The sequence below is a fragment of the Arachis ipaensis genome, chromosome B01 (assembly GCF_000816755.2).
Source record: "Arachis ipaensis cultivar K30076 chromosome B01, Araip1.1, whole genome shotgun sequence".
Classification (NCBI taxonomy): Eukaryota; Viridiplantae; Streptophyta; class Magnoliopsida; order Fabales; family Fabaceae; genus Arachis; species Arachis ipaensis.
In genome coordinates, this window is record NC_029785.2 from 130,166,710 (window position 1) to 130,184,340 (window position 17,631).

Here is a 17,631-nt window from a genome sequence, read left to right on the forward strand (position 1 = left end):
CAGAAAGAAAGAAATTCTCAACAATAATTACTCCTGCCTCGCCCCTAATATGAATTTGTACTCAAATATTTGGTTCTAGCTAAAGGGTTAGAAAAACAATAATAGTCGATGGATTAGACGGTCAAGAACTAATTTAGATCAGTGGAATAGTTGTTAACTCACTCGTCCATTGAAAAAGTGTGGGAATTTGAATTTTTTTTTGTTCTTGTAGGAACATATTAATTAGCAAAAAACCTTTAAATCAAATTCAAATATGCGACAAATTAATTTTTGTCCAGTCGAGTTAGAAAATCCGTTAGCAACCAAAGAAAGATTAGGCAGTGGCGTAATTAAGAAACATAGATTTGAGATGGTAACAGAATGTGAATTACCGTGAGTTGCAACGAAAGATAGAAAAGAAAATGGGAAGTAGAGGGGGTGTGGGTTAAAAGTACAGGTTAGTTGGTCCACATCTTAATGATGCGCATCCACCAATATGAGGTTAACAGTGTCCCTTTAGCAGCTTTCCTGATGTGTCTCCTCTCTCCTTGGCCCTTGTGTACTTTCCCATCACCCCTTAGAGAATAGAGAGAGAGAAAGAGTCCCCATCATATGTCCATGTTTCCACCCTTCTATCTTTCTTCCCTTCCCTATAATAACACCAGTCACCATCACTCTTCTTTTCTTTCCTTTCATTTCACCTTCAACTCCTTTTCGTCCCTTCTTCAACTAAACAATTTTACAATTCCAATAAAAAAAATATACCATGTGGTGTTGTTTAATGTTTATCCTTCTTTGCTTGGACGTTTTACCGACGGTATATATTTGAGTGTTGGTTGGTTAGCGTAAACGACAAGAAATTAAAATTACTTGCTGATGGCAACAATAATATTAATTAGCGAGTGTGGTGCTTGGTGTACTTGGATAGGCACATGACAATGATGAATTATATTTGATATGTTGACCAAAAACCAGGACTGTGTATACAGCTGTATGTGAATGAGTGACATGGAATACCATACGATACAAGAGAAGTAACAGCAGGTGTAGATGGAGTGCGAGAACATGGAATAAATGCCATGCCACAGCCTACAAGATCTAGTCCCATTCAATGTCAAACTACGGGACCACTTTCTTCACTAGCTGTATATTTGACTACATAAGGAACCTTTTGCACATGATGTATTCTATATAACTCATCACAATTAGTATTTAGTAGTAACAATTTTTATTGAAATTGCACACAAGCTCTACAACGGTGATTCCAAAACATGTGTATGCATGTGAAAAGTAATTGTCCTCAAAAATAAAAATTACATGTCTTGGGCATACTAATTACTAAAGTAAGAAAATTATCCAACAGGGAGAAGTACAACAGTCATAATAACATAAATTAAGACGAACCACGTGATGTGATGACAGAGATATTCTTCTCCAATTTCACTTTGCCACCGGAGAGATCATAGTACTACGCCTCCATTACAAGCAGCTGCAACTATTCATGAACACCAAATTTATAAGAGAAAAGTAGTATCAGATTACTAATTAAGTAATGAAGGAAACCAAAATGAATAGTAGTAATTAACATGGGATTTCTTTCTTCATCAGCTTCTGACAGTGAGCAATGAAGGTATAGCAGACAAGTTTGGCGTGGCATTCTTCTTATTATGATTATCATTGTGATTTGCATCTCTAATAATATCCCTCCGATTCTGATTCTCTTTGGAAGAAGAGGGTTTGGCGCTGAAAGCTCTCATAGGACTCGCAAACGCCCAACCCCAACTCCTGACTCTGCCATGGGAGTGTGAGAGTGATGTTGCAACAGCAGCAGTAGAAGAAGAGGACGCTTTATTATTCCCATTATTATTGTTATTGTTATCGTCAGCAGAGGATGAGACCCAGTAAGAGGAAGAAGACGACGAAGATGAAGATGACGTCATCATGAACCCGCTGAATAGGCCNCAGCGGAAGAAGAAGACGACCCCTGCTTGTGCTTGCCTTCACGGTGAGACTCCACTCGGCGGAGAGTGCAGTCACCAAAACCGGTGGAGATTCTCTCGAAGAAGTCGCCGGAGAAGCTCCTGCTACCACAGCCAACAGATCTGGATCTGGAAACCTTGCGCTCAAAGGAAGCGGTGGAGTGGCTACTGTTGGGAGTGTTATCTTCTTCCACAACAACAATGTCGGTCCTTCTGGCCATGAGAGAAGAACCGGAGCAGCACTTGCTATTTTCCTTTGGCTTGGAAGTTTCCGATATGGTGTCCCTGAAGCTCTTGGAGGACTTGGAAGAATGGTAGAGAAAGGACCAGAAGCCGTGATTCCTCTTCCTGGGAGTGAAATCGTGGATGAGTAAGTCATCAGGGTCGAGGAGAGAGCGTGGTCTTCTCGGTGTGGCGGTGGACTTGCTGCGCTTGAGAATGGCGGCGTCAGAGGGTGCAGCGGAGGAGCTGGGAGAGGGCTTCTTCTTCTTCTTCTTGACCAAGAGAAAAGGAAGGCGTGGCCTTCTAGAATGAGTAGTGTTAGCGGAGGAAGTAGGATAGAGAGAGAGTGAGGGAGGAGGTACGGCGGAGGCGGAGGTAGAGGTGGAGGTGGAGGGAGGAATGTTGTCGGAAGGGGAGGAGGTAGAGGAAGAGGAAGAAGGGCGGATGGGGAGAGGGAAAGAAGAGGAGAGAAGCTTGCCGAGCTTGTCTTGGAGGCAGAAGGCACAGATTCCGCCGGGATTCGTTCTGTAAGGGTGGTCCGTGCATTGCATACCGTCAGCCATGTCGTCGTCGGCGCCTCCTTTGATTTCAGCCATCTACACAACAAGCTAAGAAGGGTTCGAGACTTCTCAGAACCACGTGGATCACTCCCTCACTCTCTATTCTATTCTATTCTATTCTATTCAACTCAAACTCAAACACTCCACCACACCCCCCTATTATGTCCCATCACTTATAACCCATTAATACTTTCTAAATTACTATTACTAAATAACAACTACTTTTTAAAACAAAAAACAAAATTCAGAGATCATTTTTTAACTTTTTTTATAATTTAAAAATGTAATTTCATATCTATCTTTTGTATTTATTCAGTTTTTGTTTAATTAAAAATGGCTACTTTTGATTTCATTTGAAAATTTAAAAATTTTACAATTTAGTAAATAATTATCGAAAAAAATGAGATAAAAACAATATTAAGAAGAAAATATAAATGGTGGTTGTTCAAATATAAAATTATAAATTATGCGTGTAATGTTGCACTAGCTAGTAACCAATAGTAAGTAGGCCCAAATAGAAGAATCTATGAAAGATAGACATCTCTTTGTTTCAGAATCTGTAGAGGCTATTTCTTTCGTTTTATTTTTTTAATTTCAAGAGCAAAAATCTCTATTTATCTAGATTCTTCTTGCAATCCTAAAACATTTCCCTCTCTCTTATGAAATTTTTACTGAATTACCGCCACTTTTGTTATTACATAGCTCAAAAATTATGAAAAGTGTAGAAATGTTTGTCACAATTTGTTTCTAAATTGATCTACGCTATAATATCTTTAGGGAGATGAGAAATGTTATATGACCATATTGAGATTTTCTAAAATTGGAATCATTTTAAATATTTGTCTTGCTTACCACATTCATAAATGTGTGAAGTAAAAACGGTTAGTTTTGCATTTGCATGTAGCTCCAATTTTGGGATTTTTTTCATTCGTCGTACTCCTGGCGAACTCTATACTAAGTTCGGCGCACTATATATTTAGAATGGGATCATTATCTTTTGTCCTTTTCTTTCTAAATCTTCTTCTAAATTTTATTCTGTTACTCCTTTTTGTATTCCGGCGTTCGAGAAGTCCGTTATTCACGGCATCAGTAATTTGAGGTTAGTAATTAATATGTTAGTTGGAGTAATTTTTTTTAGATTAGTTAGAGTTACCTATTATTTCTTAGTTAGTGGTTGCATGCTAATTATAATTAGAGTTATTGTTTACTGATTTCATGTTATTCAGTAGTTATTGATTGTTTTTAACATGTGAATTGGTTAGTCTATTCTTAGTTAGTTTAGTCAGAAAAATTGGTTTAAGTTGTTAGCCAAATCTTAATAAAATTAAGTTAGAATATAGGGTTAAGTGAGTTATTGGTTAGGGCTGCCTAGGGTACCTTAGTGAAAGTAAGGTAGATAACTAGTATTTTCAAATACGTTTGTTTACAAATTCTGTTCATGCGAAACAAATATTGATAAGTATATGTTATTTTGTTTAAATTGAGTGTGGTTAGATGGAGCAACAGTTATTGGGATACGAGGATACCCTCTACAGATTAGATCAGGTCGAGCACATTGCTGGCAGACTTGATCGTGTGGTACGATAATATCGTTGTCGTTTATCTCTCTCTAATTAATAAAGAGTGAACTTGTGCTATTTAGAGATAACGTTTTTTTTATTATTTATCTTTCCGTTTGGTAGGCGCCTCGGATCTTGCGCACCAGACGGAATTTGATGACGATGCCACCGGAGGCGATTAGGCCATATCTCAGACGAGTCGGGTTTGAGTATGTGGCCTATATGGTTGAGTTCGAGCATGACTGGCCACTTGTCTCAGCGTTGATAGAGAGGTGGAGGCCTGAGTCCCACACCTTTCATCTAGCATGCGGGGAGATGACCGTCACACTGCAGGACGTGGCGTATCAGCTAAGACTCAGGATCGATGGTGATCCTATGAGCGGGTGCATGGGTAGTTGGGAGCAGCACCATCAGGGACGGAGCATCGAGGACTTTTGTCAGCAGTTACTGGGTGTTATGCCCGGCGCGGATGACAGACAGTCACAGACAAAGTGAACTGTCAAGCTCATGTGGTTCCTTAACACTGTCTTCGGAGAGCTGGAGCAGGACGCCATTGAGGAGCACCTCCTGAGGTACACGAGAGGGTACATCATGCAGCTGATATGGGGTATTCTGTTCCCATATGCATCTGACTCTCGGGTGCACATCAGGTGGCTCCCCCTGCTGGAGGACCTTGATGCATGTGGTAGGTTGTCGTGGGGATCGGCTGTATTGGCATGGATGTACCGCCAGATGTGTCGTGCCACGGAGCATGGTGCGCGCAACCTGAATGGTTGCGTCAGCCTGCTATTGTCTTGGGCCTACCACTGTATTCCCCTGTTAGGACCTGATGGATTTGATACTCGTCGATTTTCGCTGGTTGAGAGGTATTTTTTTATTTTCTGCAATAATCCTTTGTTAATTTATTATATTAATTGTTTAATATAACTTAGCTGTGATGTAACTTTTACCGCGGAATTGTAGGTGGGTTCAGTACCGCTCTGACAACGCCAGAGGCGAGGGCCGCCTTAGGCGTTACAGGCGTATTCTGAACGGGATTGGGATGCTCTACGTAAGTCATAAATATTTAAGTTTAAATTGTTTACTTTATATTATGTGTTTTGCATATGAAAATTAAATATTAACACCAACTTGCGTCTTGGAAACAGGTTGAGTGGACGCCGTATGCCGACCCACAACTGGAGGGTATAGTTCCTGATGCGATTGCTGAGGCTGACCACACGGTGGCGGTTGTATGCCCATTGCTTTGCTTTGCCATTGTTGAGTAGCATCAGGTGGACCGAGTGGTGCGGCAGTTCGGTGGCCTACAGAACATCCCGAACAGGCCATTGGACATCGACAACATGCACAGGATGGACGGTCGTGTTGGAAGGGGCGAGTGGTTTTTGCACTTGCTTGAGGGGTGGCATGAGCTATGGGATCAGCGGGCCGACCATCGTCTGCACATCCATCATCATATAGACCTGCGTCCTTCACTACTATATATGACTTGGTACTTACAGTGGGCACACACGGAATTGTTTGGTCAGGGTGACCAGCACCTAGTGCCGGCGAGGGTGGTGCCAGAGGACCTACCTATATACCATCCACCTGCTCCAGAGTTACGATCAGCCGTTGGGAGAGGGAGAGGTAGGGGACGGGGGAGAGGCAGAGGCAGACGTGGTGGAGGCCGAGAGAGGCAGGGGATGACGAGCTTCACCTAGACAGAGACCCAGTCAGCCCCCCAGGTCATGGGCCAGAGGGAGTTGGTGACCAGACAGTTAGGACTCTGTCGGGACCCTTGCCCAGAGGATACTTGTCCCTCATACCCCCTGGGTCACATCACTCTACGCTGGTTCCAGCCACCAGGGTGAGGGACCGGATGTCGGGACTAGCCAGCAGGAGCAGCGGGCACTACATGTTGACATCGATACCCAAATCCATCTGCCGTTCAACCCAGATGATCTCGGATAGCATACGGACTACTAGCCCATCTTGGACACGCAGGACATGTTTGATGTGACGATACTGGTCCCTGACTGGATGACGGGGGGTAATGGCGGGTTGCCAGATATCGGGACACAGTCATAGCAGGCACAACCATTCTCCCAGATGCACACGTCTCCTCCTCAGTCAGCATACCATCCACAACATGTTGATGATCCCTCCAGCGGGTCGTCCTCCATTGCAGAGTATGCCGCACTGAGGGACCAGATGAGCACTCCACTGCCTGACCCAGATCCTCAGCTCGGGCGAGTCTATCGCGATATTCGACCACCTGCTTGTGGCACAGGTGGGTGCCTAGAATAATGCCTCATTCTCGCCCCTCAGATGCCCGAAATAATGAGCGAACTCCCGCTGCGACTTCGAATATGCTGCATTAATCGGAACCTTCTTCAAATCCTTATTCTTGAAGTGAGTCATGAAGTTGGCAGCAATGTGTCTCGTACAAAATGCCTGGAAAGCATGAGGTGGTTTTCATAAACTATCATCGGCATTCAATGCACCATCAATTGATTTGTGTCTGTCTGAAATCACTAAGACACCGGGTTGTGGAGTCACATGATGATGCAGATACGACAAAAAGAACGACCATGCCTCCTTTGTCTCTCCCTCAACCACGGCAAGCGCAATAGGCAAAATGTTTGCGTTTCCATCCTAAGCTATGGCCATGAGCAGCGTCCCACCGTATTTACCATATAAGTGTATTCCATCAATGGAAATTAGTGGCTTGCAATGCTTGAAAGCCTCAATGCATGGTGGAAACTTCCAAAACACCCGATGAAACATGATGGTATCGGCGGAACCAGGCCAAGGCTGAGTGACAAGTTGCACCCAAGTACCTACAAACCAATTCTCAATAAGCATTGCATATGGTATACCGTTCTTGTCTTAATAACATATAACCACAACAGAGTAATCCTTACCAGGCAAGTACATTTGCATAGCGAACAACCAACGAGAAAGCTCGTTATATGACTCCTCCCAATCCCTATATATGCTAGCAATCACTCTCTGTTTTACGAACCAAACTTTTCTGTAGGATGCCTTATAACCGAAGTGATTCTCTACACCTCCTTACAGAACCCTGATGCTTATTGTTGGATCCGCTTTAATAATTGTGAAAATGTGTTGAGAAATCACTTTCGAATCCAACCGACGATGGTCTTGCCCCATGGAAGTTTGCATGCATTTGTGAGGACCAATGTATCTCCTCACCTCCCACTTTTCTACTTTACGACGATATGATATGTGTATGCTCCAATTACAACCGGGTCCGAACTGGATATACTGTGCATTATACCGCCACTGGTCACTGTATATTATTTTGTACTCCACAGCCCTCCTAATGCTATACGTCTTAACAGCCAACATGACTTCTTCCTTGTTCCGAAAATGTTGTCCAACCTTGAACTCATTCCTTGGATCATCTTCAGGGCTTCCCTGGGTAAAGGACCAATCGGACGTCATTGCATCGAGATTCAACCTAGAGAAATGGTCCGGGCGGTCATACGGTTGCGAAATTGCGGGCTATGTCAGAGCAATTTGTGTGTCACCGTAATAGTTCATCTCTTCTTCCTCATCACCATCATCAGGAATTTCGGTTGGTTCTTCTTCGGCATCGTCTCCATCATCGGGGTTAACTTCATACTGATCCATCATCGGGGTTAACTTCATACTGATCCATCATCGGATCCCTAACAGCGGAACCCTCATGACTTTCAACGCCGTCATCCAACTTAGCATTGCCGACTTCAACATTAGACCCTTCTTGACTACCTTCAGGAGCCATATTCAGATCCACCATCGTTTGTCTGATATTTTGTCTAATAGGCTCACTCAACGGACTATCATCGACAAGATCCGCAGACGATCCTCGGCCACCCAAATCGACAAGGAACGCAAATAACTCCAACAGATGAACATTTGTCCACCGGTTGTGCCAAGAACGTATAAGACATACGTCCTCGTCGTCACGCAGACGATACCTGATTCAAAAAACCATAAAATTTTTCTCACAAGCGTGTTCAAATAAATATACCATCAGCAGAGACAACACACCTGTGACATACCTTTTATAAATTAATCTACCATTTATTTTGGTTGGATATCTGTAGTAGATTTTTTTCACTTTCTTTGTCTTTTGCATCTCCACGGAAAGTAATATCAGATTCTTTAACAACTTTAAACTGTTGATTTTCGCTGTCAGATGGGTAAATATTGGTTGGTTTGATCTAAAAATGATAGAACCTTTTTCATCATACACTATTTCTCCATTGTAATGAATAGAAAACAGTGGATTTCTTGCCATTGTAAAAAAAAAAAAAGAAATGACCAAAAACCAAAATGATTGTGGAGAACAAAGTCGGGAACTCAGCTTTATGGCAGAAACTTAGCATAGAGTTCGTCGTAGCCGGGGGTACGACAAACTCCATAATTTATATAGAGTTCACCGGAAAATACGACAAATTTATCCTAATTACCAAAAAAAAAGTGTATTTCGGTAAATAAAGCTTAAAACTAGCTTTGGAGAAAATAAATATTTTTTATAATTTATTATGGAAAAAAATCCTCCAATTTTGAGATGAATATCAAATGTCATCCATTATTAAGTGTGGAATAGTGACTATTTTCAATTTTGAGGTAGAGTGATATAGTGACTATTTTCAATTTTAAAGTAGAGTGACATCTCAAAGCCTTTTGTAGTAAAGTTCTTCTTATATTTCATATTTGATTATCTAATTTGTATTTATAACAACAAATAAAAATTTATCTCGTAATTTGAAACACTTAAAATAAACTGTTAGATAAATGCTAATGAAATTTTTAAATTATATAGAACATATTATAAAATATCGGTAGTTCACCTTTAAATAAATTTTATAATATACTAACAAAAATAAATGTTATATTTTATCATACTTGAAATTAAATATAAAAACTTTTAATTAATCATATACTATACAACTATATTAAGCGGAGTGCAACAGGAGTTAACATAATTAACTTTATTAGATACAATTAGTGTCACTGATGAATGATTAGCATATAAGCTTTATGAAATATACAAATAACACCCAAATACGACGGATAATAATAAATACACAATGATATTAAATTATACATGACTGAATTATGAAAAATAGATTATATTACATTATATGAAAAAATTTTCACCAACTTTAAAAGTTCACCAAAAAAAAATATATTTCCAACTCAAGTTAGCATAACAAAGAAGCAATGCTATATGATTAATAAAATTTATTATTTTTAATTAATATTTAACTAATATTCTGTATCTTAAGTGCAAAAATTTAAATTTTAAACATTAAATTTAACTTCTAACAGTATAAAAAAAATATTGGCAAAAAATATTATAAAAAATTTAACCTGTTTTTCTATTAGTCATGAACACATATATATACAACCTTTGATATGAAACTATATCAAATATTTTCTATCTTAAAAAGCATAATTTACGATCCTAACAAATTAGAATGCATAATTTTCTATCCTAGTAAAGATACACATGAGAGTACTCTTTGAGTACCGTATTTATACTTAAATTATAGAAATATTATTAATATAATATTTCTATGTATATCTAAATTATCCATTAATACCCCCCTCAAGTTGGAACATGCAAGTCTTGAATGCCCAACTTGACCAATATTGCCTCAAACTTTTTGGCACCAAGAGCTTTAGTAAAAAAGGTTGGCCAACTGAGTTTGAGTGAGAACATAAGATGGAAGGAGGCGTTGGTGCACGATCTCATCCCGAACAAGATGACAATCTACTTCAATGTGCTTTGTGCGTTCATGCAAAGCCAGATTTTTAGCAATGTGAAGAGTTGCTTGACTGTCGTAATAGAGACGAATGGAGGCATGATGAGGCACGTATAGAGAGAAGAGTATATCTTTAATCCACTTCAATTCTTTTGTTATCTGAGCCATTGAACGATATTCAGCCTCAACAGAGGAGGCAGACACTGTCTGTTGTTTCTGAGTCTTCCAAGATATTGGTGAGTTACCAAGCTGGAAGAACCAGCCTGTGATTGACTTGCGAGTGAGTGGACAACTAGCCCAATCGGAGTCACACCATCCATAGAGCCATAAATCAGTCTCTCGTGGGAGAAGAATTCCTTGTCCAAGATGTCCCTTTAAATAACGTACAACACGCAAAGCAGCTTGCCAGTGTTCGATGCGTGGATTTTGCATGAACTGGGACAATATGTGAACACTGTAGGCCATATCAGGCTGAGTAAAACACAAATAAATCAGTCTTCCAACAAGTTGACGATATATGCTAGGATCGGATAAAAGAGAACCTGTAGCTGACCCCAATCGATGATTCTCTTCGCACGGTATTGCTACAGGCTTAGCACCTAGAAGTCCTGTTTCAGTGATTATGTCCAAAGCATATTTTCTTTGGCACAGAAAGATTTCAGTCGGAGATCTGGCAACCTCAACTCCCAAGAAGTATTTCAGCCGGCCAAAATCTTTCATGTGAAAACATGTGTGTAAATACTCTTTGAAACGTTGAATTGCAGCACCATTATTTCCTGAAATTACAAGGTCATTAACATATAGCAAAACTACCAATTGCACGCTATTGTAGTGAAGGCTAAACAAGGAATGGTCCTTTGGGGATTGCTTGAAAGCATATCGAATGAGAGTAAATGAAAGTTTTGCAAACTAGCATCGTGGAGCTTATCGTAGTCCGTAGAGAGATTTCTGAAGTTTACAAACCATTCCTTGTTGAGACACTTGAAAACCAGGGAGAAGCTTCATATAAACGTCCTCATCAAGTTCTCATGAAGAAATGCATTGTGGATATCCATTTGGTGGAGTTTCCAATCCTGGGCTGTTGCCATTGTGAGTGTTGTACAAATTGTTACCATCTTTACCACTAGAGAAAACGTTTCATTGTAATCCAAGCCTTTCACTTGATTATTTTTCAAAATTACCAGTCTTGCTTTGAACCTCTCTATTGTTCCGTCAGAGTTGTATTTAATTTTATAAATCCACTTACACCCATGTGCTTTCTTTCCTGGAGGAAGGGTTGTGAGCTTCCAAGTGTCATTGAGTTGAAGTGCACAAATTTCTTGGGACATCACTTCACGCCAACGCTCATCTCTAACTGCTTGAGAGAAAAATAAAGGCTCTCATTCTGTCTGGAGAAAGGAAAGAAAACTGCGGTGTTGTTTGGAAAAGGAATTATAATTCACAAAATTTTGTATAGGATAGGACACACCTGAGGATTTTGATAGAGAGGGAGGTTGGTCGGTAAGGCCTATTAGTATCGTAGCAGCAAAGACAAAATCGCACAACCTGACTGAGGGTGTCTTCATGTGGTGACCTCGACCAAGTGGAACGTCCATCGTGACTAGTGATAGATAAGAAATCGGCGTTGTTTCTACTACACTTGGTTCCGATGCATCGTCAGCGATGTACTCTTCAATCTCTTTATTGAGCTTATGTCCCCCTTATTGGTCAATAGGTTCTTCAATAGGGGAGTCCTCAGCACAGTCATTCAAGTGTGGAGTACTGGTCTCGATGTATGTGTCTTCTTCAATAATTATTTCTGTCACAAGAGGTCCAATATCTTCAATCCTTGGTTCCAAAAACTAATCCGCTTTAAAGGAAAACACATCTTCAACAAAATGAACGTCACGAGAAACAAAGAAAACTTCTTTTTCCAAGTCAAATAGTTTCCATCCTTTTTGCCCAAAAGGATACCCGACAAATACACATTTTCGACTATGGCTGGCAAATTTGTCTCGTTGCCTATTCTGATTTTGAGCATAACACAAAGAGCCAAAAACCCGCAAGTGTTCATAACTTAGAATTGTTCCATGGAAAACCTCATACGGAGTCTTGCCCTTCAGTACTGAGGATGGCGTACGATTAATTAAATAGCCAGCAGTTAAGACACATTCTCCCCAAAAGTGGATTGGAAGATTTCCTTGAAAACGTAATGATCTAGCAACATTGAGAGTATGTCAATGTTTGCGCTCCACTCGTTCATTTTGTTGCGGTGTATTAACACATGATGATTGGTGAACAATGCCTTGTTGTAGGAAGTATTGTTTTAAACACATGAATTCCGTTCCATTATCAGATCGCACCATTTTAACATATTTTTTATATTGGCGTTCAACAAAAGTGAAAATTTTTTTCAATGTGATTGATACCTCAGCCTTTTTTTTCAACAAATATATCCAAACTGCTGGTGAACAATCATCCACAATAGTTAAGAAATACGAAGCACCACACGAGGAGGGAGTTCTATAGGGTCCCCACAAGTCACAATGGATTAAATAAAAAATATTGGAAGCTTGATAGTCACTCAAAGAAAACTTATCTCTTGTTTGCTTAGATTTTTCACAAATTTCACAAATCTCATTGGCTGTATATTTTCCACTTACATTACGAAGCATTTGTACAATTTGAAATGATGGATGCCCTAGTCTCTTATGCCAAAGTGCTAGTTGATTCTATGTTCTGGTATGACAAGCTTGAATCTTGTATGCCCACGATACCAATAGAGCCCATCCTTCCGCTCACCCGCTCCAATCAGCGTCCTCGAAGTGCGGTCCTGTATGACACAAAATTTATCAGTAAATTGTACTAGACAGTATTCTTCATCTGTTAATTGAGAAACTGAGAGTAAGTTGCATTTTAAATGAGGTACATAGAGAACATTTTTCAATTCAAGTCCTCCTTCAAGTATCACTGTTCCTTGCTTGCACTATCACCTGCTCTTCATCCGGTAAACCTACTAGACACCCGCATATAGTTTTCTTTTCACATAAATTTTTCAGGGTTCCAGTCATGTGGTTGGAAGCTCCACTATCAATGATCCATAAATAAAAAGTTCTCTTGCCAGTCATTTTCTCGGAGTCATTTGGTGTTTGCTTATTTATCATATCTACCAATACTTGCCATTGTTCATTGGTCAATCCTGACATCTCATGTCTCGTGTCTTCCATGTTGGTAGCATGCCTACCACTTCCATCAGTGTGTGCCACATTTGCACACACTGGAATTCCTCGAGTACACATGCCCTGTCATCCGTAGCCTTTGCCACTGTCTCTTCCTTCATTCCTTGGTCCATCGCCCCACCATTTTGGATATCCTACAATCTGAAAGCATCCTTTAACATCATGCCCACTTTTGCCACAGTGAGAGCATATTGTTGATTTTTAGCTAGGATCTCCTCGTCCTTTCATCCTATTCCCTGCCTGTATTGTGAGTCCCATAACCAATCCTCTCTCTTCTGATGCTTTAGCCATCGTCTTCACTCTCTCGTCTTGGACTAGCATTGCATACACACGATTCAGTGATGGCAAATGATCGGTTGCCAGAATATTTGACCGCACTATTTCATAAATCACATCATCTAGGCCCATCAAAAATTGGTTGACCCTCTCTTCTTCCCTTCGCTTCTCAAGTTGAGATCCAATCCCGCACTTACATCCACCACACGTGTATTTTGGAATTTGCTCGCACTATGCTAATTCATCCCACAGTACTTTCAATTTCCCATAATACGCCGTCATGGTCATTCCTTCCTACTTACATCTCATCAAATCTGACTTCAATTGTTGTATTAAAAAAAAGAGAAAAACCTCAACAATATCATATTAGATTATTAGTAATATATGGTTGATACAATGATACTACACAGTATGAAAACTTCTTTAGGGAATGTAGATGATAACGGTGTAAACGGTTAGAAACAGGCTCTGTAAAAACCTCCAAATCTTCAAAGTTGTCACATATATTCCCAGATTATTCATATGATCAACTAGCATAAGGATAATCAAAATGCCACCACTGACTTACCTGAACTTCTCAATCAAACAAAGTTGAGTGAAACCGAAACAGCAAGTAGAGAATTGCTTCTGTCCGAAATTGATTTTACAAAAGAGTGCAACAATGGCAAATTGAGAAACTCCTGAACTTATACAATAAAGAGATACAGATTTGGCACTTGCCATGTAATTGTGTGATGCCATTCTGGTTGAAAGCAAAAAGCAAATTGCATAATCCTCACACCTAAAGATAACAAAATTATAAGAAACATTAGTAGGAACAGTGCAAACAAGGAGACAAACCAAATGCTCTAAATTAACAATTTTTCAATTGATGATAGGGACTTTAAGCATTCGAGAGCTAGGAATAGCTATAACATGAACAAATACTATTCACAGAATCTTATTATTCTTCAATCAATTAACTCAATTCAAGTGTTTTTATACCTTTTTGTCCATATCTTCTTTGATCATTCTTGATTCTTCTTGTTCCATCTTCAGCTCCTCAATAGCTCTGCAGAACTCGGTGTTTAATGTCTCTGATGCCTTTAGCCTTTTCTCCATTGCTAACAGTTCTACTTCTTTCTTCTTAACCAGATTTTCTGAGTTTTCAATTTGATGACTTCAATAGAAACTTGTGTCTTTGGCTTCATGCAACTCTTTGTCCATTCTCTCAATCGACTTGTTCAGATAAACATTCTCTGCTTCTGTCAACTCGAACCTTTTCCTCAACTTGTCAAGCTCCTGCTTAAGATCACAATTCATACTGCTAACATTGCCGAGGCATGATATATTAAAAAGACAAAAAATAGAAACAAAATATATAACAGAGGGGTAAATTGAGAGTGAATAAAGCAAGAAAAGAATTGTTGGCTCCACATAGATGCTTAACAAATAACTAAGATGCAGGAATGAATGAATATATAGAATAAATACCTGCATAACTCTCCCCTGCTATGTAAAAAGTCCTTGTTCTATATGATGGGAACTTGAGGAACCAGTTGTGGAGAAAAGTGTAAGCATCATTAGCTGTTACAAACAAGTTACAAATCAAAGATATGCATGCATGTGTTTGCATGTAACAAATCAAATAGTATTAATTATGTTAAGTTTAAAGTAATGGACCTGTCATTTGATCACCCAATTGATCATAATTACTAGTTGTGTTTGAGTAGGAAAAGCCAACTCCAACAGGAGATTCCAGGAATAAGATGTTGGCTTCTTGGTTCCAAGACAAGTTATTAAATTTGAGTCCCTGCCCATCAGAGTCCACTAAAAATGGACCAATCTCTTGTGTTGCTCCATATCCCACAAAAGAACATCCAGGTCCTGCATGCAACAAATTCAATTAATTAAACACATCATCATGATTTTAATTATATTATGATTATGATTAATTACCTCCATTAAGCCATAGGACCAAAGGCTTATCATCTGGGTTGGTAATGGCCTCAAAGAACCAGTAAAAGAGTGCTCTTCCATTGGTTTCATTCACAGTAACATAGCCAGCATAGTGCTCAAAATCCACAGCAGGCTGGCCAGTTAAGCCTCTCACAACATCACCATTATTATTATTATTATTATCATCTTACAAATGCCTTAACAAATAACAATCACTTGAAAATGGATATATCAGAAAAAATAGAAAGTATAGTAGACTACCTGTGTTCGTTAAGCCCATGAATGATTACCAGAATGCCCCTGAAAGGAATAGAGTAGAAAATAATTAATTCAAATGTGAAACAATGCAATACAACTGCAGGTTGCAGAATACCCCTCTGTTTCAATGATCAAAATTTTCTTTCATATATCTTTGTCTATTACTATAATCCACAGAAGGTTAAATGGTTAAGAATACTTTTCCCAAATGATTATTATCTCGTAAAGCAAGCAAATCAACAAGAAATGAAGAAGTTGAATGGTTAAGAATACTTTTCCCAATCGCAAAATGAAAATCTCCAGCAACCTTATTAATTTGAAGAGATCCATGAATATTGCATCCTTCACCTTCTTCATCCTTTACCCTCTGAACATACCCTTCTCTTTGACACTGATCAAACAAGTCCAAGTTCTCCGGCAACGCCCATTCCTTTTTGTTATACGCTTCTTGAACTTCTTCACAAGAATTATAACAATTGCCATCAGCACCATAACAAGAACCGCAATACTCTTCGTCGTACGCTAATCTGCCACCATGTATTTGTAAAGGCATATGGATTTTTATAAAAATAAACAATGATTTATTTGATTTGTAATAGAAATAATAACTATTTTCTTTGATAAACAAATTCAAGATTTTATTATTATGATTTTGGTCGGAAAACAAATTCAAGATTATCACAAGAACCGCAATACTCTTTCTTTTAAATTTTATTTTATCTAATCACATTGTAAAATTGTGACAAACTAGTTAAGCTGAAGTAATGTGATGAATTGATTATGCTAATTAGGTTTAACAAACGCAAATTCAGAATTTCATGATAAAAATAGTAGATACAAAAATTGCAAAAATAAATATAACAATCAAAGAAAGACAGGGAGGAACTTACAACAAGCTGCAATGGCGACATGCTCTAGCATCGGGCTCACAGGGACGACGATCGGCAAAGACATTGCAACGACGAGTCTGTGGAAGAAGAAGAACTTACATGCAAATTCACAAATCACAATGCGTGATAGAGAGAAGAAGACAATGCTCTGCGTTCAGGCGGAGGCTGGCGGGTTTTCTCAGGCGTCGAAGAAGAAGAAGCTCTGCTCTCTACCTCTCTACGTGACTATGATTCCATCTCTGATCTCTATTCTTAGGCGATGAAGGAGAAGAAGAAGCTCTGCTCTCTGCCTCTCTACGTGACTATGATTCCATCTCTGATCTCTATTCTTAGGCGATGAAGGAGAAGAAGAAGCCTCACTCTGAAGTCTGAACTATGATTCTATGAAGGTTTGGGGTTAAATTTTGGGGAAATGAGTGAAACGAAGGACGCGGGAAGCCAAAGGCGGGAGTGATATTTTTTTATGATAAAAATCGACAGCTCGACGACTCTTTCCGTCGATTTTAGTTAAAATAAAAATCAACATCTAGTCGTCTATTTTATATAATAAATCTATACTGTTTATCCAAGTTAGAAAAGAGATCTCTATCGTCTAAATTTATAGACAGTAATAAATGTCGATATTTTAATTATTAAAATAGACAATTAGTCCGTCGATTTTAAAGAAAAAAAATTTTAACCACTCTTTTGTCGATAATGTGACGATAGAATTTAAAGGTTAGAAAGTTACCAAAATAATAGACGACATCGTCGTCGATTTTAATATTTTATTTCTGGTCATCTATTTTTCATTTTATCAACGGCAAGCCATCGAAAAATATCGACAAAAAACTTAACCGTCGATTTTTGGCGTCGATAATTACGCTGTTTCTTGTAGTGAATAATGTTTGTACATTTTGTTTAAATTTTTCTGTATATTTTTTTATAATATAAAATATAAATATTTTCATTATTTATCAATTACTTTTAAATGTAAAAATAAAAGAT

General features: G+C 38.9%; 3 protein-coding genes across 3 annotated transcripts; 1 reads left to right on the top strand and 2 right to left on the bottom strand.

The window, feature by feature from the left end:
* Nucleotides 1,185-2,941, bottom strand: LOC107614218 (uncharacterized protein DDB_G0271670). The gene is given in 2 exon segments (XM_016316446.2): nt 1,185-1,942; nt 1,945-2,941. Coding segments are annotated over 2 exon segments (1,191 nt in total). The 5' UTR covers nt 2,777-2,941; the 3' UTR covers nt 1,185-1,583.
* LOC107614224 (protein MAIN-LIKE 1-like) lies at nt 4,807-6,002 on the top strand. The gene is made up of 4 exons (XM_016316453.1): nt 4,807-5,165; nt 5,263-5,350; nt 5,448-5,531; nt 5,574-6,002. The coding sequence occupies exons 1-4, from the start codon at nt 4,807-4,809 to the stop codon at nt 6,000-6,002; spliced, it is 960 nt and encodes a 319-aa protein (XP_016171939.1).
* Nucleotides 14,225-16,307, bottom strand: LOC110267045 (serine carboxypeptidase-like 31). The gene is made up of 6 exons (XM_021112168.1): nt 15,954-16,307; nt 15,787-15,796; nt 15,497-15,682; nt 15,221-15,424; nt 14,543-15,124; nt 14,225-14,339 (listed from the first exon to the last, which is right to left on the bottom strand). Exons 1-5 carry the CDS (start codon nt 16,305-16,307, stop codon nt 14,994-14,996), a joined length of 885 nt encoding a protein of 294 aa, XP_020967827.1. The 3' UTR covers nt 14,225-14,339; nt 14,543-14,993.